At 33.4% G+C, this 25,499-nt stretch overlaps 1 protein-coding gene and 2 pseudogenes across 4 annotated transcripts in view; 1 reads left to right on the top strand and 2 right to left on the bottom strand.

Moving 5' to 3' along the window:
* The window catches only part of Ano5 (anoctamin 5), a 100,400-nt gene that overhangs the window by 39,716 nt on the left and 35,185 nt on the right, over positions 1-25,499 (top strand). For all 4 annotated transcript variants that reach the window (XM_020184639.2, XM_074042899.1, XM_074042903.1 and 1 more), the window contains 6 exons: positions 4,157-4,270; positions 6,037-6,146; positions 16,998-17,132; positions 17,496-17,601; positions 17,694-17,754; positions 23,306-23,457. In XM_020184639.2, the coding sequence (XP_020040228.1) occupies positions 4,157-4,270; positions 6,037-6,146; positions 16,998-17,132; positions 17,496-17,601; positions 17,694-17,754; positions 23,306-23,457 (678 nt within the window). The remainder of the gene's footprint in view (positions 1-4,156; positions 4,271-6,036; positions 6,147-16,997; positions 17,133-17,495; positions 17,602-17,693; positions 17,755-23,305; positions 23,458-25,499) is intronic.
* LOC109699782 (leucine-rich repeat-containing protein 40 pseudogene) lies at positions 11,187-12,121 on the bottom strand (annotated as a pseudogene).
* On the bottom strand, positions 12,127-13,495 carry LOC141415687 (leucine-rich repeat-containing protein 40-like; annotated as a pseudogene).

Here is a 25,499-nt window from a genome sequence, read left to right on the forward strand (position 1 = left end):
GCTGAGATGCCAAAAATTAGACCTCTTAGGTCAGTAGGCTAAATTGTGGATGCAAAGGAAAAATTCTTGAAGGAAATTTAAGTGTTACTCCAGTGAACAGATAAATTAGCCTTATTGCTGAGCATTTTAATGGTCTGGTTAGAAGACAAAACTAGGCTCACCATTCTTTAAAGCCAAAGCAGAATCCAGAGCAAGATGCTTGTCTTTGATTCTGTGAAAGCTGAGTGAGGGGACAAAGTGTCAGAAGAAAAGTTTGGAGCTAGCATAGGTTGTTCACAAGGTTGAAGAAAAGAAGCTATCTTTATAACATAAAAGTTCAAAGTAAAGCAGCAAATCCTGTTGCATGAAATGCAGAAAATTATCCAAAGATCTAGCTATGATAATTGTTGAAGGTGGCTACACTAAATAATGGATTTTCAATGTAGATGAAACAGCTTTCTAATTTAAGAAGACATTATCTAGGATTATGGTGTCCAGAACAGAGAAGGCAATCCCTGGGTTCAAAACTTTCTTGTTATGGTGCTAATGTAGTTGGTGAGTTTAAGATGAAGTCAGTGTTCACCATTCTGAAAATCCTACGGCATTTAAGAATTATACTGAATCTATGGTGCCCATGTTCTACAAATAGAATGACAAACCTGGATGATACCACATCTGTTTACATTGTTTACTTTTTACTGAATATTTTTAGCCCACTGTTGAAACCTAATGCAAAAAAGGTTTCTTCAAAATACTACTTCTACCTGACAATATACGTGGTCATCCCAGAGCTTTATATGAAATTGATATTGTTTTCATGCCTGCTAGCACAATATCTATTCTTCACCTCATAGATCAAGGAATAATTCGGATTTTCAGGTCATGTAACTTAAGAAATCCACATTGTAAGACTACAGCTGGCTGCAACATTGAATCTTCCAGGGGGTCTGGGAGGAATAAATTGAGTCTTCTGGAAGGAAGCATCATTCTAGATACCATTAAGAACAATCATGATTCACTGAAGGAGGTCAAAACATCCAAATTAATAGGAGTTTGAAAGTTGATTCCATTCCCTTATTGATCACTTTGAGGATTTCATGATTTCAGTGGAGGAAGTAACTGCAGATGTGGTAGAAACAGCAAGACAGCCAGAATTAGAAGTAGAAGATGCTGTAATCTTATGATTAAATTTGAATGGACAAGAAGTTGCATGTTATCAATGAAGAAAGTAACTGATTTGTTGAGAAGGAAACCACTCCTGGTGGGAGATGCTTTGAAAAACCTTGAAATAACAACAAATGACTTAGAATATTACATACATTTAGCTGACGAAGTAGTGGTAGGGTTTTAGAGCATTCATTCTGATTTTGAATGACATTCTGTTGTGGATTAAATGCTATCAAAGAAGATTGAAACTCCAGAGAATTTTTTCTCTGGAGTCAACTGATGTTTATTTCACCGTTATCTTATTTGAAGAAGGTGTGACAGCACAAACTTCACAACCACCACTGTGATCAGTCAGCTGCCATCAACAAGGAAGCAATGTCCTTCATCGGCAAAAAGGTTATAACCCACTGACAACTCATGATCGTTAGCACTTGTTAGAGATAAAGAATTTTTTTCTTTTTTCTTTCTTTCTTTATTTGTTCATTTATTCATGTGTGCATACATTGTTTGGGTATTTTTAATTAAAGTACGTGTATTGGACATGCTGCTATTGCATACTAAATAGACTAAAAACTAGTGTGAAGATACTTTTATAGCATTGGGAAACTGAAATAATGTCCAACTCACTTTATTGTGCCGGTCTGGTGTTTATTGAACAATATTTCTGAGTTGTGTCTGTATTATTTCATTTTTTACATTGAGAATTACTCTTTACTTGAAAGTTAATGTATAACCATGGTAAAAGAAGGAAGTTGATTTTCCTCATATGGATGGTCAGCCATCTTGCAGCAATTATTGAAAAACATTCAATCATTTAATCCTGAAACAGCTTAGTGATGGTGGTTATGAAACACACAGTAGAGAATATATTGAGGGGGGAGAGATAAAGCAGGCAGAAATGACTGGGACTTTGGAGCATTGCCTGGTAAGAGGAGACTGAAGTCTTGAAGAGATTTTAAGCCATGTTTCAGAAATGATACAGCAAAATATAACATTTATAAAAACAGTGTTATAAAAATGATGCATTCCTATAGCCCTAGCTACACAAGAGGGTGAGGCAGAAAGGAGGTTTGAGACCAGCTTGGATAAAATAAAAATATGTCTCAAAATAAATAAGTAAAAATGAAAGTCATCTCTCTCTCTCTCTCTCTCTCTCTCTCTCTCTCTCTCCCCTGAGTTCCGCAGTCTTTCTCATTCTGGGAAACTGCTTACTGCAGAGAACCCTCTTACCCCATGTGACAGAGCTACCGCTCTCACCTCACCAGTTTGACCCTTAAGTACCATTTATAGTACATAGTTCCTCCTAAATTTACATAGTCACTGAAGTGTCCAACTCTGTTAGTCAGTTGCCTTTAGACAAAGAAAAAAAAATAGATCTCCTATCTCTATTTCAAATGGTAATTCCAACTTGGAACCAGGTGCCCAGACTAAACCCATAAAGACTTAAAGTGTACATTTAAAGGAGGTGGGAACAAGAAAACTTAAGAACAACATTCCTGGTTTGTAACATTGGTAAGTGGCTCACTTAGTTTTTAAAAAGATTGCATTCAACTTCTCAAAAGGAAAAGAAGTGGTGGGCAAATTTTGAATTTTTCATTTCGTGTCAGGGGAGTTTTTAGATTAGCAATTACCTTACAATTTCTCCCTATTTTATTCCTTCCAAATTCCAAGTCTTTGTTTCATAAATGGTTACTTGAACCTTTATGCCCATTGACCCATCAGAACAAAGCACTTGTGAGCTGACTTGACCAAATTTTAATTAAGCTATTCTTCTCCCCACAAGAACCTGAATTTTGCCCCATAGTGAGCCAGTATTGACGAGTAGACACAGAAATACTCCCTGAATCTTGCTTAGTTCTCCCTATAAAAGAAACACCTTTTTTGCTGCCCTATCAGATGTTTGGTTAGATTATTCTTCCTATGTCAGTAGTCCTCTTTCCTTTCTTAATATAATCTTTTTGAATAAAATCTTTCCTTAGCTAAGACCAGATTTGTTTTTATTTAACAATACTATACCTTACCTATTACCATAGCTTTATAATAAATTTCGATGAGTGGTAGAGTAAATTTTTCCACTTTGCTAACACCACAAAACAAAATTCTTATTTTGGTGACTATTTACTGAGGGAGTAATCCAAAGTGTATAAAGTAGCTCTTACGTTTAACTTTATTCAAAACAAGTAAAACTGCCTTGCATAAATTGTGACTTCTTTACCAAGATGAAATATTAAGTGGCCTTTAAAACAAATGGCCAGATTAGATAAAGATGATTCAAGGACAATAGCCCATTCCAATCAAGAAATTTTTGAATGATAAAATTTAAAAGAAAATGGGTAGAACATATATCTAAAACAATATTAAAAGGACAAAATTCAGCACTCAGAAAAGTAGAAATACTGAAAAGTCATGAAAAACAAAAGCAGATGAGATAGACTTGATAGAAATACAAGGAGAGGGAACACCAAAGCCCAAATTATATGCAGGAGAAAACTGATATAAAGATATAAGTGACTGCAAAGTAGTTGTAGAGATATGACAATCTTGAATTAATAAATTCAACCCAAGATAATATCAGGAAAACTCTGTCAACAGAGTAATTGACTGAAGAAATACTATAAACCGTTTGGGTAAGTATAAATTCTGTTTCATATTTCTATTAGTGAACTATTGGAAGTGATATTACACTCTGACTTTACAACTCGATTATGGTAGGAATTCTGGCACAAGGGACTCTTAAGGAACTTGAGATGAGAGAAGCAAAATATATTTATGATTCATCCACTCCTGTCCCCCACCAAAGGCATGGAGGACTCTCAGAACCAGGGGCTAAAAAACCTGTAAATTCCACCCACCCCCCAGTCAACACCTTTTCCCAAACAAGAAAAGGAAATCTTCTTCCATAATTAGCCTTTGCTATAATCAGACAAAACATTGTTAAATTATGGTTGAAAAAAATACAGAAAGCATAAGTTCTGAAATTTGCTGGTGTCTTCTTTTACTTACCTTGTAGGTATACTATATTCTTTCACGGTGTCCTTTTGGCATAGAAGAAGGGAAGAAAAAGTTTGGTATTGAAAGACTGCTAAATTCTAACACTTACTCATCTGCCTACCCACTCCATGATGTAAGTATAGATTTGACTTTTAAATATAGAACTTGCTTCCTCTCTCACATGCAGAGATTGCCATCTTGGGGGATAGAATTGTTCATTTGCTTTCTTTTTTCTTACAAGTTTCTTAATTCTGTCTCATGATGAGAAAATTTCCAGATTCCCTGGTTCTGTGTTGAGAATACCAGCTATGCTACAAACACGTAGTTATGCTTCTTGACATTGCGGTATCAAATGGAAATTCATTTTTAAAAATTATTATATTTCCACATGAGTTGTCTTTAGAATTCATTTTGGAACTAGCAGTCACAATTAATGGTGGAGTGGGTGAATTCAAGTATAATATATTTGATATATTGTAAGAACCTTTGTAAATACCACAATGTACCCCACCCAACACAATAATTAAAAAAAACCTTAAAAATAGAAAATTTAGTACATAATATTTGGAAATTTCTATCTGACCCAGTCAGTTACCTCTGTTAGATACCATTGCAGCACAATCATAAGTGCAAACTCACAGACCAAGAATTTTCTAAAAATAAAGCCTGGATACAAAGGTACTGCAAGTTGAAAGGTTTAGCCATAAGAAGCATTGCAGTAACAACCAAATTGAGAATCATTTTTCTTTTATGAGACAGGGTCTCACACAGGCTGGAGTGGAGCTCACTATGTACACAAGGCTGGCCTCAAACTCAATCCTTCTGCCTCAGCTTCATGAGTGCTGGGATTGTAAGCATGTGTACCATGCCCTGCTGAAAAGAACTTTTCTTTGAGACTGATAAAGCAGTGCATGAAAATATTGAGCCTTGTAAGTTCCTCAAAGAAACAACCCATTGAATTAAGGCTGAAAATGGCTTGGAAACCAAGAGTCTGACTAGATAATTTCACTTTGCTTTTTGTCTTCTCATAAATTCAGGTATTAGTTTTTCCCTTGCATGCTTTACAGAATCATTTTTTACAATACCAATTAAGCTGCTAAAGAAAAAAAGTTTTTATTTAAAAAACCTATAATATTGTTGAGAAATTTCATTCATCAAGCGTCAACCCATTTAGCTATAGAACAAAAAGTTTAGAATACATGTGGTGTAAAATTTTACATTGTACCATATAAATTTTCACCATGTGTTAAATTTTAAACTGGATGTTCATTCAGTATTTTCCTTAGCAGTTCATATGTTCACACAGATTATAAAAGAGGAAATGTTAAACAGCTACTGCATACATTGGTTTGCTCACTCATGATATTACTGAAGCTAGTCATTATCTTACAATGGGTGAACAACTTGTGCATGAAACAATACTGAGGATCCTAAGTGATAACATTTGTTGCAGTATTTTAAGTTTGTCAGGAAATGGATCTCAGGGATGATCAATGAGTATATACTCTTCTATATACTTGGATCTATCACATATCTTTGCTTAGGGTTTAATTTTTTTACCTATGAAATGAAAATGTTGGTCTGTTTCTAAAGTCCTAGACAGCTATGTAGTGATATGTGTCCCTGAGCTGTAGATAATTTATGAAGACTTAAATTACAAAGGAAATTTGAATACAACTAAAGGCACAAAGCTCGACCATTGTTTTTTTTTTTTTTTAGATAACTGTATGAAGACTTAGTAAATCTGGTTTTTCTTTTTTCTTTTTCACATCAATGGAAATATGAAATATATATCTAAAAGGAAAAGAGAAGTAGACTGTCAACTAACCTATAGAAAACGTTTACTCCACACTTGTCTTTTGCTTTGTCCTTTATGACTCTCTTCTTGACTATTTGTAGGGCCAATATTGGAAGCCATCAGATAATCGTCTCAATGAAAGATATACCCTTTACCAGAATTGGGCTCGGTTTTCCTACTTTTACAAGGAGCAGCCTTTAGATTTGATTAAGTAAGTTTCTTACATGAGACCTCACCAATTAAAACGTGATGATGTGATCTTCATTTACAATAATATCGCATATTTTTATTGTCATTTTCACACATTACATTTTGCAGCTTCTCTGTTTCATATCTACATTATCTATTAATAATTCATTTGGGAGCAGAATGTTGTTGTCAAAATATAAAATAGACAAAAGGCCTTAGAATTTGGCTAGGCTGGACTCAAATCCAAATTCTACCTCTTACAAGCTACATAAACTTGGTCAAGGTGATTAACAATTATGAGGATCACCTGTAAAATGGAAAAATAGTACATTCCTTTTGAGGTTACTTCATAATTCAATGAGATATGTATATTTTTTAGAATAGAGCCTAACACAATGCTCCGTGCATATTAGTTTTGTTCTTCTTGTAGAGTAGAAGCATTTAGAAGACAGGAAAAAGTGGTATATGAATATTTGCATGTTGAACTTGGAGAGCAGTAAAGTCATTTGTTCTATAATCTCAATTCTTTAGACAGTTTCACTAGTTAAACAAGAAGACCATAGCTAAAACAGCTGGATTTGAAGGATGGCAATATTACATGGAAACAGGACATTAGGAGAATCCAGCTACATTTCAATAAAGGATCAATCAGATCCTTGCTATGAGAGGCATGTTTTTATCTGATTTATGCTGATGCTTCCATGCTGGCACAGCATGGCAGCACTCATTCTGCGAGACTTATTTTGATGCATCCACCAGACTAATTGGAATGTTACCTCAACAGTTTAAGGCAAATAGGAGACATTTTACAAAGCAGACAAAAAGCACTTAGCCTGTTTACAAATACTATCTCTGTGAATCTTTCTGTAAACTCTTTCATGGATGGCTATGTTGTTTTTAATACATTCCTTTAACTTTTTGAGTTACATAAGTAGCATATTTATCAAAAAAAACAAACCAAAAAAAAAAAAGAAATCAAGAAATAGCCAGGTGCCAGTGGCAGAGATCAAGAGGATTGTTGTTCAAAGTCAACCCAGGCAAATAGTTCACAAGACTCTATCTTGAATGTATACTGATGTTCGTCACAGCACTATTCATAATTGCCAAGCTTTGGAGACAACCTCAGTGCTCTACAGCTGGTGAATGAATCAAGAAAATGTGGAATATATACACAATGGAGTTTTAGTCAGCCATATGAATAATGACATGTGTTTGAAGGTAAATGGATACAGTTGGAGGACATAATGTTAAGTGAAGTAAGCCAGGCTCAGAAGACAAAGTCCACATGATTTTTCTCATACATGGAAGATAGATCCAAAAATAAACATGTATACAAAAACAAGCATGATAATATGCAAGCTCATGTATAGGATATGTTTGTAATAGTGAAACCACTCTATGGAACTTGAGGAAAGAGGGAAAGAAAAAGAGAATGATAGAGCATCTGTAATAATTGTAAAACATAACATCTGTGAAGGTAGAGGAAATAAGGATGTGTATTGAAAGCTGTTGAAAAATGGGGAGTTGGGAGGTAAAGGGGTAAGGGAGAGTAATGGAAGGGATTAAATGAACCAAAATAAAGGATACTCTCAGTGGAGACACATTGAGAAATCCCTTTGAACATCACCTTAAATATTGATAATGAGACAGGACTGTAAAATAGGTGCAGTTGGGGGGGGTACCAGTGGGAGGAGGGAGAATGAATGAAGGAGATTAGGTGAGGGTGTATGGTTGAAGAACTTCTCATATACCTATATGAAATAGAACAAAGAAACTGCTTGCAATTGCTTCAAGTGTAGTGGGGAGAGTATTGAGGGGGAGGGACAATGGGGGCAATATAACTAATGCAAACCTAATCAGAACTGTCACTATGAATCCTACCCCCATATAATAAATATATCCGAAAAAAAATTATAGGAAAGAAAATAACCCAACACAAGAAAAGGATGGTAGTGTGGCTCAAGTGGTACAGTGTCTGCCTAGCAATTTTGTGGCCCTGAGTTCAAACCCCAGCATAGACTAAAAAAGAAAAAAATCAAGGAAAAAAATGTGCAAAGTTTTAGTTTAGTTTCTATTTTCATTGTATTCCCCTGGAGTAACTACTCTTGATTTAATATTACCCATCCAGTTCTATTTTTATGTTCTTGTATAAGAAAAGATATACACAAACACATTTCCCCTGGGCTTACTATCTATACATCAACATGATCCATTGATTGGTAAAGTAACTGTTACAATCTTTTGCATCTTTATCTCTTTTGTGTGCTGAGAATTTCTTTTTTCTCATTATATACTATATTATTGGTATTCTTTTCTATAAATTTACAAACTGTCTTACATTTTAATGGAATGAAGACAGCCTTCTGAGTTTTTGTAATTCCTTTGTCAGCTTTTCTTCAGACTATTCCACACTTTTCACTGATGCCATCAGTGTCTTTAATATGTATGGAAGTTTTGCTGTTGGAAAATATTTTGGTAGGATATTTTTAAAGAAAAAAGTCAGAATGAAAGCTTGCATATTTTCCATTATTCAAAATATACTGAGAGCATTTATGTGCCTAACATTACTCAACTGTCTATGATTGGGCTATGCTATACTTTTCCCCAGAGGTTGGTTTCTTAATCCTAAATATACACAGACACATGTTGAAAATCTGCATCTGAAAATCTCTTGCTAATGCTTGCTAGTTTTCTTTTGCAACCAAGAGGAAGCTCAAATATTTCATCTGGAAGGAAGTGTGTTGCTTAAATTCAATACTTAAAATTTTATCATCCTATTGTATAGTTACTTTCCATATGTACCAATTTATAATGTATTTCAGCTTCAACAATGGAATAATTTTTTAAATAATTTCAATTTCCATCAAAAAATTAATGTAAAGAATTGATGACTAAGTGTAAAGTTTTTAACTAAGTAAGTAAAAAGGCAAAAGAAAAACCCTGTATTACTACAGAGGTATCAATTTCATAAAAGAGCCATACTCCTTAGAGTTTCTTTGCAGTAATTATATAACATCTTTGTTCTTAAGAGTGTATGATGAGATTACCAGGCACCGTGGGTCATGTCTATAATTCCAGATACTGGAGAGGTAGAGATGGGAGGATTATTATTCAAAGATAGCCTAGTCAAAAAATAATAATAATAAAACAGGTATAGTGGTTCATAACTGTAATTCCAGCTACAAGGGAGCCAGAGGGAGGAGGATCATGGTCTGAGGCCAACTCTAGGTAAAAGAGTGAGGCCACACCTAAAAAATAAATAAAGTGAAAAGGACTGAGGTATGACTCCAGTGTTAGAGCACTTGCCTAGAAAATGGAAGGCCCTGAGTTCAAATCCCAGTACTGCCAATAAAAAAAGAATAAACAATGGGATAAATGACCACAAGACGTTCAACTTATTTTCAGAAGGCTCAGACAAACACACACATACACACACACACAGAGAAAATGCAGTTGGAGCAAAATGCTTATAATAGAAGAATGATGGGGTATAAGCATGATTTGAATTATTCTTGAATCTTGTCTGTACTTTTGAAATTATTTCCAAATTAAAGCTTCAAGAAAATGGGCATCCATGATCAATTAATTCTCAACAAAGCCTCCTGATAATCAATGAGTAAAAGTGTAGTTTTTCCAGTAAATGATACTAGGGCAAATGGATATCCATATGCAAAGTATATATCTTAACCCTTTCTAGCAAATTCAATCAACTTGAAGCAGATCAGAGAGCTATGTTTAAGAGCTGGGACTACAAACTTCCAAAAGAATACATAAGAGAAGCTCTGTGTGAACTTGAGTTAGGCATAAACTCAGATGAGATTTAAAAACACAATAAAAATGCATGTTTTGAAACTTGTAATCTTATTATGAACATGTATTTTTCTTTATTAGCACTGATTTTTTTGTAATATAAGCATGCCTTAATCATTCAAAAATTATCTGTCTACTTATTTATTTGTCCACATATATGCATGCTACTGAACTGACTACTGAATATGACTGATTTCTTCAGATGATTTCTGTTATCTATAGAATTAAAAAGATAAGGTCTTCAAAAACTATTTTGCCGTAAGAGCCAAAATATATTTAAATATTCACACTCTCACTGAAGGGAAAATATACAGATTCAATATGTTTAATTCTCCTGAATCTAAAAGAACTAGATTATCACATAAAAACAATACTAAAATGTTATTTTTAAAAGCAACGTCAAATTTTAAAATCAAAATTGTGAGAACAGCTACATTAACACATTCACTATTTTCTCCAATAGCTACATCTTGACTAGCATCTCTATAGAATAGGTATCCCTGATAAAATGATATCATAAAATAGAGTACAAAGACTAAATTGTTAGAAAAGAAAAATTCCTACTAGACTGAATAAAAAATAAGGCAGTGAACATTAATTTTAAACTTGTATTAAGAGCCAGACACAAAGGGTCACATAGACTCTGTCTTAAAAAAAGAATGGAAACCCTCCACAAACCTATACTGAGACTAACTCTATCACTAAAGTTCTGTCAAGGGTAATGAAGAGCCATAGGTGAAAAAGAATAATTTTAAATAAAATCTAGTTTGGTTTTATTTCTAATAAAGAAGTAGAAATTGATAATTCATACTCAAGTTAACTAGTCAGATATATGGGATACAAAAAGAAACAAGGGAAATAAAATGCAAATTTATAATAAGATTGCTTTCTTAATACACAAACATTAAATTACATTAAAGAAAAATTCACTTTTGAGCCAGTGCTTGCAGAGTTAACAAGGAATGAATTTGAGTAGGATAAATCCTGTGCAAAACACTCCAAACAACATGTGTGGAAACTGTATGTTTACCATTGTAAATATGCATGACACTACAGAAAAATGTTAGTCAATAAAGAAAACATTTATTAGCAGTGAATATAGCCCAAGCCAACTATGCTAATGGTTAGGTGATTATTGGTAAACTTTAAGACCAATTACAGCAATCAGCTTTAGGATGATAAACAAATTGTTATATCATCCTAAGAATTAGCATGAGCACAATTAGAAAACACCTATAATTTAATTAGGAATTCAGTCTCTCAAATATTCGACTGTAGCAGCTGTTCCTTTCATTAATATGGCTGTTTGAGGAATGCAGAATGGACTTCCATCTAGCAGTAATGTTCTTAAATTTGCACGGTTACCAAGCTCATGTGGAAGTGTAGGAGGTCATTATTTTGGAGATCCAGTGTGGTCATATTTTCATTTTCAGAGGGTCCATTGATCCAACCTGATTGTTACTAATCAGAACTGTCTCTAGTGTAGATAGATCATACATAACTTCAGATAGAATTCTGAACCTATCAAAGGATAGATTGTAGTGTTGTCAATAATTCCATTTCTGCAGGCAAAGAATTTCAAAAATATGTTTCTTAGCCCTAAAAAAGTCAATTTTTGAAGCATACATAACTCAAAGATATAAAGAAAAGCTTATTAAAACTGAAATTTACATCAGAAACCATTCCTTCAGTTCTACAAATCTTTTTTGGAATTTTACATATGTGATTCTCACTGAAATTAATTGAAGTGATTATATTGCTTTTTCAATGTATCAGACACTTAGGAGTAAAATTTGTGTCTTTATCACTATGGCCTAATACTTTCAGTATGTTGATGGCATGTACATTGACTCTGGATTCAGTTGGTTAGTGTCATAGCAGTCTCAGGAGCAGTCACTTTAGTTAGGTCCATCATCTTTAGTCTTGCTGCATGTGTATTTGAAGACTTCTTGAGTTCCTGTAGTTAAAATTTCTCTTCAAATTGTTCTTAAATGATTTCCTTCTAGTGCCAAGAATTTAAAATGAAAGTTTCCCAATGAACAGGGCAGAACACTAGCATCATTGTTGCTTAGGTCAAGCTTTTCCAAAGACTATAGTAGTGTTATTTCATCTGTTATCCCTCAGGTGTAGCACAAGCTTAGAATTCAAACGCTTAAGATGTTCTGACCCTAACATTTCAATCTGGTTTGCCCTTACACGCAAAAATCTAAATCTTCTAAATTACAAAGGTGTTCAAATACCTCTAGTATGCAAGTTTGTTCATTAGCTGGAGATACCAGGCCTTACATTTACAGTTTCTACAGGGAGCACTTTCAGGCTGACATTAAGCTTTTCTTATAAGCAGAAGGAAGGGACATCAGCTAATTATCATGTATATTACCAATACTCAGTGCAGGCAAGTAACTGAAGTTTATTGTTTGATGTGATTAGTTTGGTCAGATCCTTCTGCTCCCAACATCATTCAATAGCATAGAACGAAAGATTCTGATTAGCTTCTTTCAGGATATCACAATTATTCTCCAAACACACTGAGGCACTTCACTGAGGTTCTGACCCAACAAGTTTAACTGACCACTCTTTCTAGCCTTCCACAGTCCCTGCGGTGCAGCAGCACTGCAGTCAATCTCAGCTCTGAAACCTGCACAGGGATCTTGCCTGGTTACCCTCTGTAGATACCACACATTCAAACCCTGGGTCTCCAAAAAAGGTATATTTGATTTAATCAAAATTAACAATGTCTGCTCTTTAAAAGACAGTTAAGAAATCAAAAGGACAAACCACAGAATGATAAAAATATTTGCAATATACAGATCAATAGAGAACTTTTATCTAGAACATATAAAATACCCTTGCAACTCAATAAGTCAAAATAATTTAAAAAATGAAAAGATTATAACAGATTCCTCACCAAAGAATTATGTTTATGGATGATAAATAAGTACATGGAAAATTTCAACATTATCTTTCACTAGGGGAATAAAAATATGTCTTTAAGATGCCACTGCATTCCTACTACAATAGCTAAAATGAAAAAGAAAAGAAACTAACTGAAATCTCAAACATCACTGGAAGGAGTGCTTTATGGTTCAGTCACTTTACAAATAGTTTGACAGGTTCTTATAAAGTTAAATTTGCTTATCTAAGTGGTCAGCAGTTCTGCCTACAAGTATTTAACCAGGAAAAATGAAGCACATATCCACAGATCCATCATCATTTGAATTCTCGTGGAGCTTGACTAGTAATAATGTGATTCTAAAAACTACATGTGCATGAGCCAGCAAAAGCATAAACACATTATCATATGTCCATGCCGTGATATTTTCATCAAGTTAAATAAACAGAAACAAATTAGTACATGTGACATCAGGGATGAAATTTAAAAGCATTTATGATTAAGAAAATAAGAAGGCCACAAAAACTATATTTTAAAACATTGTTATGGAAAATGTGAAACTGTAGGGACCAAAATCAGATTACTGGTTGCCTAGATCTAGGCTTTGGGAGAAAGTTTATTATAAAAGGCTACAAAGGACCTTTTTGAACTATTAGAAGTACGTGCATGTGTCTGGGATGGTGTTCACAAGAAGCTTGCATTTGAACTTACTGAAGCGTACGTGTAAAACAAATATATTTTATTATTCCAACTGAAGTGACTGAAAAACAAAAAGAAGCCATCTTTTCAAAAGGATTTACTTTCTGGGATATGGGAATTGTTGGGGCATAATGAGAAAACCCAGTAAGACTGAAGTCAGGGAAGTAAGGAGAAAGTTAAAATTGGCCATCAATAAATATTGATGATTTTATTCAAGGCACTGCTAAAAGGAAGGAAGAGACTATGTGTTAGAAAAATATGTTATGACAGACTTTATGGGAGCTAGTGGAAGACTGACTATGGAGAATAAAGAAAGGAAGACAGGATAACTTATGGTACCTGGAAAGAGATTTAAAATGTAGAAATCTGAATTCTTAGCTGATTATCTCTATACAAACTTCAGTTCTATGTCTAAATATTTGTAAGAGGTTTTTCTGACATTTGGGCCCTGATAATTTTGTCGTGTTAAATAATATTTCTTGGAAAAAATAGTAATACCAATATTACTATCATTAGCATATCAGTCTTTAATATTATATACCCTATCAGCCTTTTTATTCCTTTCAATTTAATATTCATATAAATTTTCTTTTAATATCACTTATTTTGCATTCTTAATGCTTAGAAATAATATATTTCTATATATTAAATAGCTTTGAATAAACATATTTATAGTGAAAAATAATGTTACTGTTATAACTCCAAGAAAATAGAATAGCTAAGCTAAGTTTCTCAAATATCATTGAAGTCACTATAAAAAATCAAGGTACACTGTGTGTATGTATGAAAATATAATGAAACCTACTAAAAACTGTAAAATCAAGGGAGAATGGGGGAGAGGGAATAAGAAAGAATAGTAAAGGGGGATGAATTTCATCAAAGTACAATTTGTACTTTTAATTTATACAATTAATACTCACAAATAAGATTTTAAAAAGAAAAAGCAAAAAGATACTGATGGAAAAATGGTGAAATCTTAATTACATCTCAATTTAGGTGATAGAAATAAGTGAACAGAAACCTCAAATTTCTTTAGAACAATGTTTAAATTTGATCATTCATTCCTAAGATTTTACTCTAATCAATTCTATCATCACTTTTTGATTATTGAGTATTTCAGTCTAATTAGTACATCCTGGAAATACAAAATTCCCCTTCACACAACTCCTCACCATAATTATTACTGAATTCCTCTACCCATCAACTATGTTAGTTAAGATGGGTCACAGACATATTGAAAGTCTGGTATGTAAAATGGGTAGGTTAAGAACCAGGACAGATATAAATTCATGACACATTTTTCTAAAAACATACTCAAAAGGAAGAAGTGTCCATTCAAAAGTATTTGGATCTCTAAAGAGTGTCTCATATTACTAGATTTCTCTCATTTTGTTATAAATGAAAAAGGTTAATCTTTTAAACGTTATTTCAGTCTCCTATGCAATTTTACATAGATCAAATCCGAGACATGTCTTTTGCTTTCAACATTCTTAAGAAATGGCTTAGTGGTAACTCTTTTACTGTCAAAACTTAAGTCAAACCCAAATTCAGTAAAGTAATTTATATATTTCCACATTAGTAAAACCTCACTGGATTTAATCTAGTAGATGCTCAGAAATTTCTCTAATTGAGAAGTTTTAATAATTATAGGTATAGAATTGTTGAGGAGCTTTCTTTTGTTTTAATTCTCAAGGAAGAATGTCCTTGAAATTTGAAAGGGAGATAAACACGTAAACTAAGATTTTTGAGCTACCCAGTTTCCTTATGAATTTCTGAGTAAGCCTTATCTAAAACAGTATTATGTATACCTCTTAAAGATCATTGATTCTGTAATTTTTAGAACATCAAAAGGAAAGAGGGCTGGGTATGGTGGCACACAACTATAATCCCAACTACTAGGGAGGTGGAGATAGGAGAGTGGCAATTCAAGGACAGCCTGGGCAAAAAAAAAGTCTGTGAGACCCTATCTCAAAAGACAAGCTGGGTGTGATGATGCACACCTGTGGTCCCAGTTATTTGAGAGACAGATGTGGAAGGATTACAGTCTGAGGCTGATTTGGGCAAATGCATAAGACCCTATCTGAATAAAAGAGCTGGGGGCATGAATTGGGTGGTGGAGTTCTTACCTAGTAAGCATGAAGCCCTCAGTTCCACCCTTAGTACCACCAAATTAAAAAAAAAAAAGAAAGAGACCTGGTGAATAAAAATATTCCAGAAGGTAAAATATTTATTATCTTTTTTCTGTTTTTGATGAGATGCAGTATTATAGTAACTGCTAAACTTTGCAGTCAAATACTGAGAGACAGCAAGTTCATTCATCCTAAGCATGAGTAACTGCAAGGAAGTCATGAGGCAGATTAACAAGGGAATATGAGAGAATTATAGTTCTTTTTGAGTATATCATGATTTGGGAAACAGAATAAAATGCACAAATGTTTGTCATCACTCAAATGAATAAAAAATCATACAAACAGAAGAAGGCCATTTAATTAGAAAAGAGTTTTGAATACTGAAGACTGGGAGGTTCACTAAAACTAAGTTGACTATGAGAAGTGCTGAATATTAAATATAAAGACCTCTTCATTGGGAAATGAAGTTTGTACCTTTCTTTTTAGCAAGGTCTTCTTTTAGAGCATGAATGGGAATTACAATTTAATGCTAAGTGCTTTCACAGAATTACATAATCTGCTAATAGAACCCCAAGGGGATCACATTTTTCTATCTAGGAAACCTATAGAAAGGCTTACAGATTTGACAAACTATTTTTTTTTAAGAATAAGGAGGATTATAAGGAATAACAAAAGCTGGATCTCTGGAGCAGAGGAACCTATGGGTAACTCAGTTAAAAGAAAACAAAACTTGATTGTTAGACTTGGACATTTATGCAAAGTGATGCTGCTACTTCATAACTCCATGCAAGCAAGAGCTGAGTTGCATATTTTATGTTACTATTATTAAATGGTCATTTTTAATTCTTTGGGCTGCTACCTGTGTCACAATTCTGTGTACATCTATCAGAGGCCCAACTTTGGAGGAAGATGGAAATTTATACATACAGCATGGTCAGAGTACCTTCTTCAGCTTTAGAGAGAGCTAAAGCAAAAAAAAAATACAGATTATGACTGCCATTTTTATTTATTTAATTAATTCCTAGAACTTACTTTGCTAATATTTTGTAATTTATTTTAAATCAATTTAAAATTTTAAAATTTAGAAATTCTTCAAATTACTATATTATTTAAAATTTAAATTTAATTCATGTGACTTCTTCCTTATATGTGCTATTTTTTCTTCCTCTACACCTATTTTATACTGTCCTGTATTTTAGAAAGTTGAGTATCCTTCCCAAAATTACATGGGTAGAATGCAATAGAGCTAAAATTAGAATACACACCTGTCTGAATACAAAACCAAGATCCCTGGATTATAACATTCTTTCAGCTTCTGTTTCTATTTTTACTCTTTTCACAGGAATTATTATGGAGAAAAAATTGGTATCTATTTTGTCTTTCTTGGATTTTACACAGAAATGTTATTCTTTGCAGCTGTGGTTGGCTTAGCTTGTTTTATTTATGGCTTATTATCAATGGAAAATAACCAAAGCAGGTAAGTACAAGTGAGTTGCCCAAGTATAGAAGACATCTTTATTTTATGCTGTCTGATTCTTATTATTATTTCCCTGGCATTTATCTCAGAATATTTCTTTATGGCAGAGGATAATTGATATTTCTGAAGAAGACCTAAATATAACCATTGCCCCTCACCTGTTGCTTTACGGAAACTGCTTTTCTTTTAATAATGGGTTGTAAAGATTTTATTCTGTGACTATGGCTTGACCATCTACAGAAATTTGCTTCACTGCCCTTTTTGTCATATGTGAGAATCTATTTAAACAATTGTTCTGATGAGAATAGCTTAGATTTTCATTCCAACATTACTCTTAAAATAACTTCACTGTTTCCTGCATAGCATTGAAATTTGTGACCCTAACATTGGTGGTCAGATAATCATGTGCCCACTCTGTGATGAAGTGTGTGATTATTGGAGACTAAATACTACCTGTTTGGCTTCAAAGGTATGTATACTTTGTGGTATATTGAAAAACTTGGGATTTGTATTGCATTCAATACTAAGTCTTTGTGATGTCATTATTTTTATTTTTTACAGTTCTCTCATTTATTTGATAATGAGTCAACAGTGTTCTTTGCAATATTCATGGGAATTTGGGGTGAGTACATAGTCACATGATAAACAGCTTTCTCCACATGAAATGTTATCTGGCTTCATTATATAGCATATACAGAATGGCATATCTCACAGACTAAAGATAATTTTAGAGCATTGTGTCTTTGTTAGCATCAATACACTGATGGAGTCAGTGCCCTAGTCCTTGGTCCATAAAGACCTGTATTGAACATCTGCTCATTTCTTTAAGAATTAATACATTTTGAAATATCAAACCTATTAGACTTCTACTGTCTCCCAGTGCCATAGTAAAACAGACTCAATAAGTGCTTAATTCAGCAGAGACTAAGCATAAATACTTATTATAAAGCTTCAAAATCCTGTCTCTGACATTACGTGCAGACAAATGTAAGCATTCTCAGTTATTTCCATTGAGAGAGATTGTATGCCACAATGCCTTATACTTCATCACAAATAAAGGACCAGCCACAGATACCTTAAAGCAACTGAGGCCAATAGGAAAAGGGGACCAGGAACTAGAGAAAAGGTGAGATCAAAAAGAATTAACCTAGAAGGTAACACCCACGCACAGGAAATCAATGTGAGTCAATGCCCTGTATAGCTATCCTTATCTCAACCAGCAAAACCCCTTGTTCCTTCCTATTATTGCTTATACTCTCTCTACAACAAAATTAGAGATAAGGGCAAAATAGTTTCTGCTGGGTATTGAGGGGGGGAGCGGGAGGGGGTGGAGTGGGAGGTAAGGGAGGGGGTGGGGGCAGGGGGGAGAAATAAACCAAGCCTTGTATGCACATATGAATAATAAAAGAAAAATGAAAAAAAAAAAAAAAAGGACCAGCCACATATGAGATACCCAGCTGCACCATAAAATGAACATTTTGAAGAGATGCCAATATCAGTTATTTCTTTCAGAAAAGTTTATTGCAACCAATTGATATACTATTGGCTCTGAAGATCTTGGCCAAATTCTGTGAAAACAGAAGTTCAAGGATGTTTACTGTAGCACAACTTGTTATAAGTTTTAAGCTGAATGAAATGATGTCAGAGTAGATGTGAAGAAAAGACAATCCTGGCTATGTGACTAACACTAGTCCCAGGGGTTGAGGCCTGGAAAGAAAGAATAGTATGCTCTATAGTAGAAAATAGGAAGCACGTTTCTTTTACATTTTTGTTTTGCTTACAATGAAAGTACATAACCTTAACAGGAAATTCAAGTGATACATAGAAGTGGGAAAATTTTTTAAATTACTTAAAATATGATTGCTTTTTTGACAATGATTTTTCAGAACCTTTCACTCTGCATGTAGGGCTGACTTTACATAAATAACAGAATATTCTACACAGGTTTAATTCTACAATTATTTTATTCAATAGTGAATAATAGGCCTTCTTCCATATTCATGAATAAGTAGAGGATGTGTGTGTGTGTGTGTGTGTGTGTGTGTGTTTCTATGTGCCTACAGAAATCTGTGTTTATCAAGCCTTGTATGCACATATGAATAATAAAAGAAAAATGAAAAAAAAAAGAAATCTGTGTTTATGACTGAATGGAATTGCCTTTTATGAATTTATCACTTTTTATCTAACCATATCTCTATTTTGGGGTGCTTAAGTCACTGCCACTTTTTAGCATTAGAAATAATGCTGAAATAATCATCAGCTTATGATTGTACAACTATATCCCAAGACTAAATTCTTAGTAGGTAATTTCTGAGGGAATACTGCATTTACAATTTTAAAGCTTTGGTGCATATTTCTATGCTTTCAGTAAAGGTTGCATCAATCTGGATTTCCACCAGCATGCTACCCTGGATAAGCCTGGGGAATGACAATTATTTTTTGGTATTTACAATTTGATGAATGGGATGTTATCCATTATATAGGTTTTTAATCTGCAATAACTTGATCATAAATCCTAATATTTACTGATCATTGGATCTCTTGCTTTTTGAAGTTTTTGATTTCTGTACTTCACATGAACATTTGTAAAATAAACACAGAAACCCTTTGCCACAGAAATTGTAGGTATTTTTAAAATTTGTCATTTACATTAGACTTTACATAGTCAGTAAAAGTTTTAATATGCAAACAAGTCATAAAACTTTCCTTTATGACTTTTCTTGTTTCATGTGTTTCCTATGTAAAGTGTCATTTTGTGGCAAGATCAACTAACGTGTGCTCTCTAAAGAGACTGCATTCCTAGATTTCAAAATATATTACAAAGGTACAGAAATGAAAACTATGGTCATGGCATGAATGCACACATAAAGACCAATTGAACACACAGTCCAGAAGTAAACTTACACATATATAGTTAACTGACTTTCAACAAGAGTTTTAAGAATAGACAAAGAGAAAGTGATATTGAGATTTTTTTTTACTAAAAAATGGTGTTAGTAAACCTGGATATTCACATGTAAGAATGAAATTGGACCCTTATCTTCACCATAACAAAAAATTAGCTCAAAATGAATTAAAGAGTTAAATGGAAGACCTGAAACTTTGTAAAACTTCTAGGACAAAACATGGGAGGATAGCTTTATGACACTGCTATAAGCAATTATTTCATGGTATAGCACAAAATGCATAAACAACAAAAATAAATAAGCATGAACTTGGGCACAGCAAAGGAAAAGAAGATAATGAGGCTGAAACCTGTGGAATGGGAAGAAAGTTGCCAAGTATTAATCTGATAAGGGATTACATCTAAACTACATAAGGACCTCTCTTCACTCAGTACTGTGAAGAAAAAAAATTTAAAATGACCTTAACAAACTGTTTTTAAAAAGGACAGAGCACATGAATAGACATTTCTTCAAAGAAGACATACAAATGTCGAACACATACATGAAAAGTGCCCAGTGTCACTAACTGTCAGGAAAATGACAACTAAAACCTCAGTGAGCTATAACTTCACACCTCTCAAGATGGCTATGTTAATGTTAAACTCAGATCTTGGTAAAAGCATGGATAAATTGCAACACTTTCATACAATTGATAAGAAAGCAAAATGCTACAATCACTATGGAAGATGATGGAGGATCATCAAAAATTAAAAATAGAACTACTATGTGATTCATTAAACTTACTTCTTAGTATTTATCCAGAAGAATTGGAATCAGAATCTTAAAGACATATCGCAACTCCTGTGTTTATTGCACACTACTAATAATAGCAAGATGTGGAAAAAACTTAAATGTCCATTAACAGATGAATGGATAAAAAATTTGTGAGATACACACACAAAATGGAATATGATTAAGCCTTAAAAAGAAGGAAATACTACAATATTGTACAAGTTACATAGATAAAACAACTTGAAGACATTAGTCCCAGTAAAGAGGGGAAAAACTCATCTACACAAAGATAAATACTGCATACTTCCAACTTATGTGAAGTAGTGAAATCAGCCAAATTCATAGAGTCCAAGAGTGCAATGATGGTTGCCTGGGACTGGGGGATGAGGAAATGGGGAATACTAATCGATGGACATGAGGTTTCAGTTCAGATATATGAAGAGTCTCTAGAGATATATACAACACTGTGCCTACAGTTAAAATAATGAGTTGTACATTTACAACTAGTTGAGGATAAGTCTTAGTTAATTTTCTTGCCATAATAAAATAAGTTCTTAAGTTAGCAAAAGAGAATATGAACAAATGTATACATGAGCAAATAAACAAAAACTAGCATTCAGGTGACTGATACATGTGCATCGGAAAGGACATATAGCAGAGGCAGAGAGAGCAGTTAGATGAATATAATGAGACTTTAAAAAGATACAATAAGGACTTTTAAAATGTAGAATACATAGTTCCTTATAATTATTTAAAAAATAGAGGATGGCTGGGTGGTGGCTGAACACCTATAATCCTAGCCACTTGGGAGGCAGAGATCAGGAAGATCAGGGTTTGAGACCAGCCCAGGCAAAAATTTGTACATGAGACCCCATCTTAATCAATAAAAAACTGGGTGTGGTGAGGTAAGACTATCATTCCAGTTATGTGGGAAGCTTAAATAGCAGGATCAAAAAATAACAAAAGTAAAAAGGGCTTGGGGCATGGTTCAAGTGGTAGAGCACTTGCCTGTCAAATTCAAGTCCCTGAGTTCAAACCCACTACTGTTATAAAAAAGAAGATGTATAGAGTGAGCCATAGGAAAATTTAAATGTTCAATCTTTCATAGGTGGTAAAATAGTAAGGTGATTTTTGTCAAAGAATTTTATTCCTAGATATATAACCAATAGAAAGGCATGTATATGTCTTCCAGAGGATACATACAAGAATGTTTAAAGGAGAACTATTGGCAATACCAAAAATAAACCCCTCCAATGTTCATCAAACCAAGAACAGACAAAAGTGTGATTTAATCACACAATGGTATACTGTGCAGCAGTGGAAATATTAATGAAGTTTGCTATTCATGGCAGCAAAGTCAGACCAAATAAAAAGAAGCTTCACACAAAGAACTGTTGGCTGTACGTTATCATTCATATAAAAGTGCAAAGACAGACAAAAGTGCCCTAAAATGTTAGGAGCCAGGGTACTAGTTACTGCACTGTCTCAGAAGAGTCTTAGGGAGAGTGTCTCAGGTTTTGACCATGTTCTATTGTGAGGTTTCTTTTTTGTATTGGTGCGGATACACGGTTGTGTTTTTTATAAAAATTCTGATAAAAGTCCACTTATATTTTGTGTACTTTTATGTGAATATTTTGTCTTTAATTGAAAGCTAAACACATATCTAGCAATCTCTTTTTCCACATATTTTAGCATATGTAATCAACATGTACATAGATAGGTAGATAGATGATAGATAGATTGATAGATAGACAGATCTCTCTGCATAAATAGATAGATCTCTCTACATAAATTATCTAAAAATATCTATCAATGTATATCTCTAGACAGAGAGAGATAGATACTGAGGATTTATGCTGGGAAATAACTCTTAAGTTTTCTTTAAATATACTTCCATAATTACCATTTCTCTAACCTTGAAAAATGGTGTATTGACTTGAATGCTTTCAGTAAAACATATGCAAAAATGCTAGTGTTAAATAAAATATAAAGTTTAAATATCACATCAAATTATTTGAATGAAGAAACAGTGTAACATGTCTGAAAATTTTTTCCTTTAAGAAATGAGCTTAAATTTTCATAAATGAGTTATTTAAATGTTATTATATAATGTAATACCATCATTCATAACTGATCATTTCATCATCAAACAGTGACAAAAGCCAGGTACCAGTAGCTCAAACCTGTAATCCTAGCTACTCAGGAAGCAGAAATCTGGAGGATCGTGGTTTGAAGCCAGCCTAGGCAAATAGTTTGAGAGACCCTATCTTGAAAACCCTTCACAAAAAAAGGCTGGTGGAGTGGCTTAAGGTGTAAGCCCTGAGTCCAAGCCTCAGAACCAGGAAAAAACAAAAAAGTGACAGAAGAGCCACCTGAAAATTGTGAACCACCTTTCAACCAAAATGACTAAAAATTAAGTAGGAGAAAGTTATTTTCTTATTAGCTTTGTTTCTCCATTTCTTGATTATTTATTTTACTACACTTCTTCATTTATAGTCACATTGTTTTTGGAGTTTTGGAAACAGCGACAGGCCAGACTGGAATATGAATGGGATCTGGTGGACTTTGAAGAGGAGCAGCAGCAGCTTCAGCTGAGACCTGAATTTGAAGCTATGTGTAAACATAAGAAAATGAATCCAGTGACAAAGGTACATCAGGCAGCTTGTCTCTATGGACACTCTGCTGTAGGCTGCCTCTCAAATAATGATGTTTATTTTAACTTGCCTTTAAAGTATTCCCAACATGTCAATTATATAAACCACTTATTTCTGTATATTCATATATATTGTGAATATTCATATAAATATATTTATATATATAAATATAAATATATAAATATATAATGAATATAAATATATTTATATGAATATACATATATGACAATTTTCAAACACACAAAAAGAAAACTATAATAAACTCATGGATGGATCTATTATCTAATACTAGTTGATTTTAATTCACAAACAATGTTTTTCACTTATAACCCCACATCTTTCTGCCACTAGATTATTTTAAAGCAAATCCAACTACAACATTAAATATGTAGTTTTAATATTAGGTGAGGAAAAGGAAAATGGAGAATGCTTGCATGCTATGGGCTTTGTTTATCTGTAAGTATAGAGAACTGGAAATGATAATATTATAATATGTGAAATTAAGAGTACTGAGTTTATGAGTGAATATTTTATTAGACTAGATTTTCTTCATGTAGTGCTTTTTGATTGATTATAATAGGACAGTCATTACACTGATACCTGCATTGGGGGTGGAGGTCTAGCTTTTAGAACTAACTGGAAAATTGACTGTCTGTTCTTGATTGAGTCACTTAACCTCTTGATACCTCACTTTTTTCATGTGAATGTGGAAGGGACTTTACCTTCAATGACCAGAAGATTGTTTTCATCTTCTCAGAGTCCCTATTTTTCCTTAATCTATAATCATGTTTTCTGATTTTATTGAAAAGAGAGTAGGACATGTCTTCAGTGCAAACACTAGTACACCCCCTCCTCTGCTTAGGTCACAATAGCAAATAATACTAAAAAATTCTTTTCACAGTTTAGACATTCACCAAACATTTTTTAAATTTCACTGAAACATCATAAAAATTTGGCCAATGAATAAAGGAGAAAAAAACACCTTAGAAAATACACCCACAATTTGAATATTAGCTTAAAATTAAGAAAAAGTATTAGTAGAATAATGACATGATGTTTATTTATTCCTCTTTCATGGTATAATTTTTAAAAACAAGCAAGTTTATTGGTTTTGCTAAAAAGTAACAAAGAAAACTAAAGATGAATCAAGTGTTTACATTCAGAACTAGTTGAAATGCACTGTACATTGATTCACTGAGTATTCATTTCATCTCACTTGGCTTTAATGGTTTTGAAATCAGGACACTTCTTGCTTACTCAAAGTGCTATTTTTATGTTTAAGCCAAAACAGAACTCTCATATTTGGGTCTGCATTTGCAATACACACATGTATGAATACACACAGTGCACAAACAAATATCCACAAACATGCACTGACACACACATATATGATGCACACACTTGAACACAGTAAAGCAAGTGACATAAATGCACACATTCACATGTACTCTTGGGTTCTGTATAGCTCTTAGATGGCTTACTCTGCCCACTGAATGTTCTGTGTTTGCCTTCGGTCCACCCTGAAAATCCATAAAATGTGAAATGTTATATTTTATAGAATTGCTGATGTATATTTCTCTTGACAGCTATTTTTTAATGTGTAGTAGTCTCCTTTAATAAAATCTACCTATCTTTTGGTGTAGCTCAGAATGTTAGTTGACATAATTGATAACTTGCATTAATGACTTTAAAGCCTGAAGATAGAAAAGTCTGAACTGTTGAATTATGTGCAGGAACACAGTTTATCCCATAAATACGAAGAGCATGTTCAAGTTAATATCATGCAGAAAAATTAGAGAGCAATGCTATTGTTTCACTCCAGTTGGGATAAAATTGTAAAATCATTAAGTCAGGTCCACTTACGCAGCAATGGTGAGATTTTGACTTTGTCTTCTCTCTATCAGGTACTAAATACCACTTTAATTTGAACTCAGGAAATAGTGCCCATCCATTATATACTTTTAAATACCAGTAAAGTACCTCATTTTGGAGGCCTATTGTTCTTTATTCAAAGGGAAAGAACCATTGCTAGATTG

Source organism: Castor canadensis, chromosome 1 (genome assembly GCF_047511655.1).
Source record: "Castor canadensis chromosome 1, mCasCan1.hap1v2, whole genome shotgun sequence".
NCBI lineage: Eukaryota > Metazoa > Chordata > Mammalia > Rodentia > Castoridae > Castor > Castor canadensis.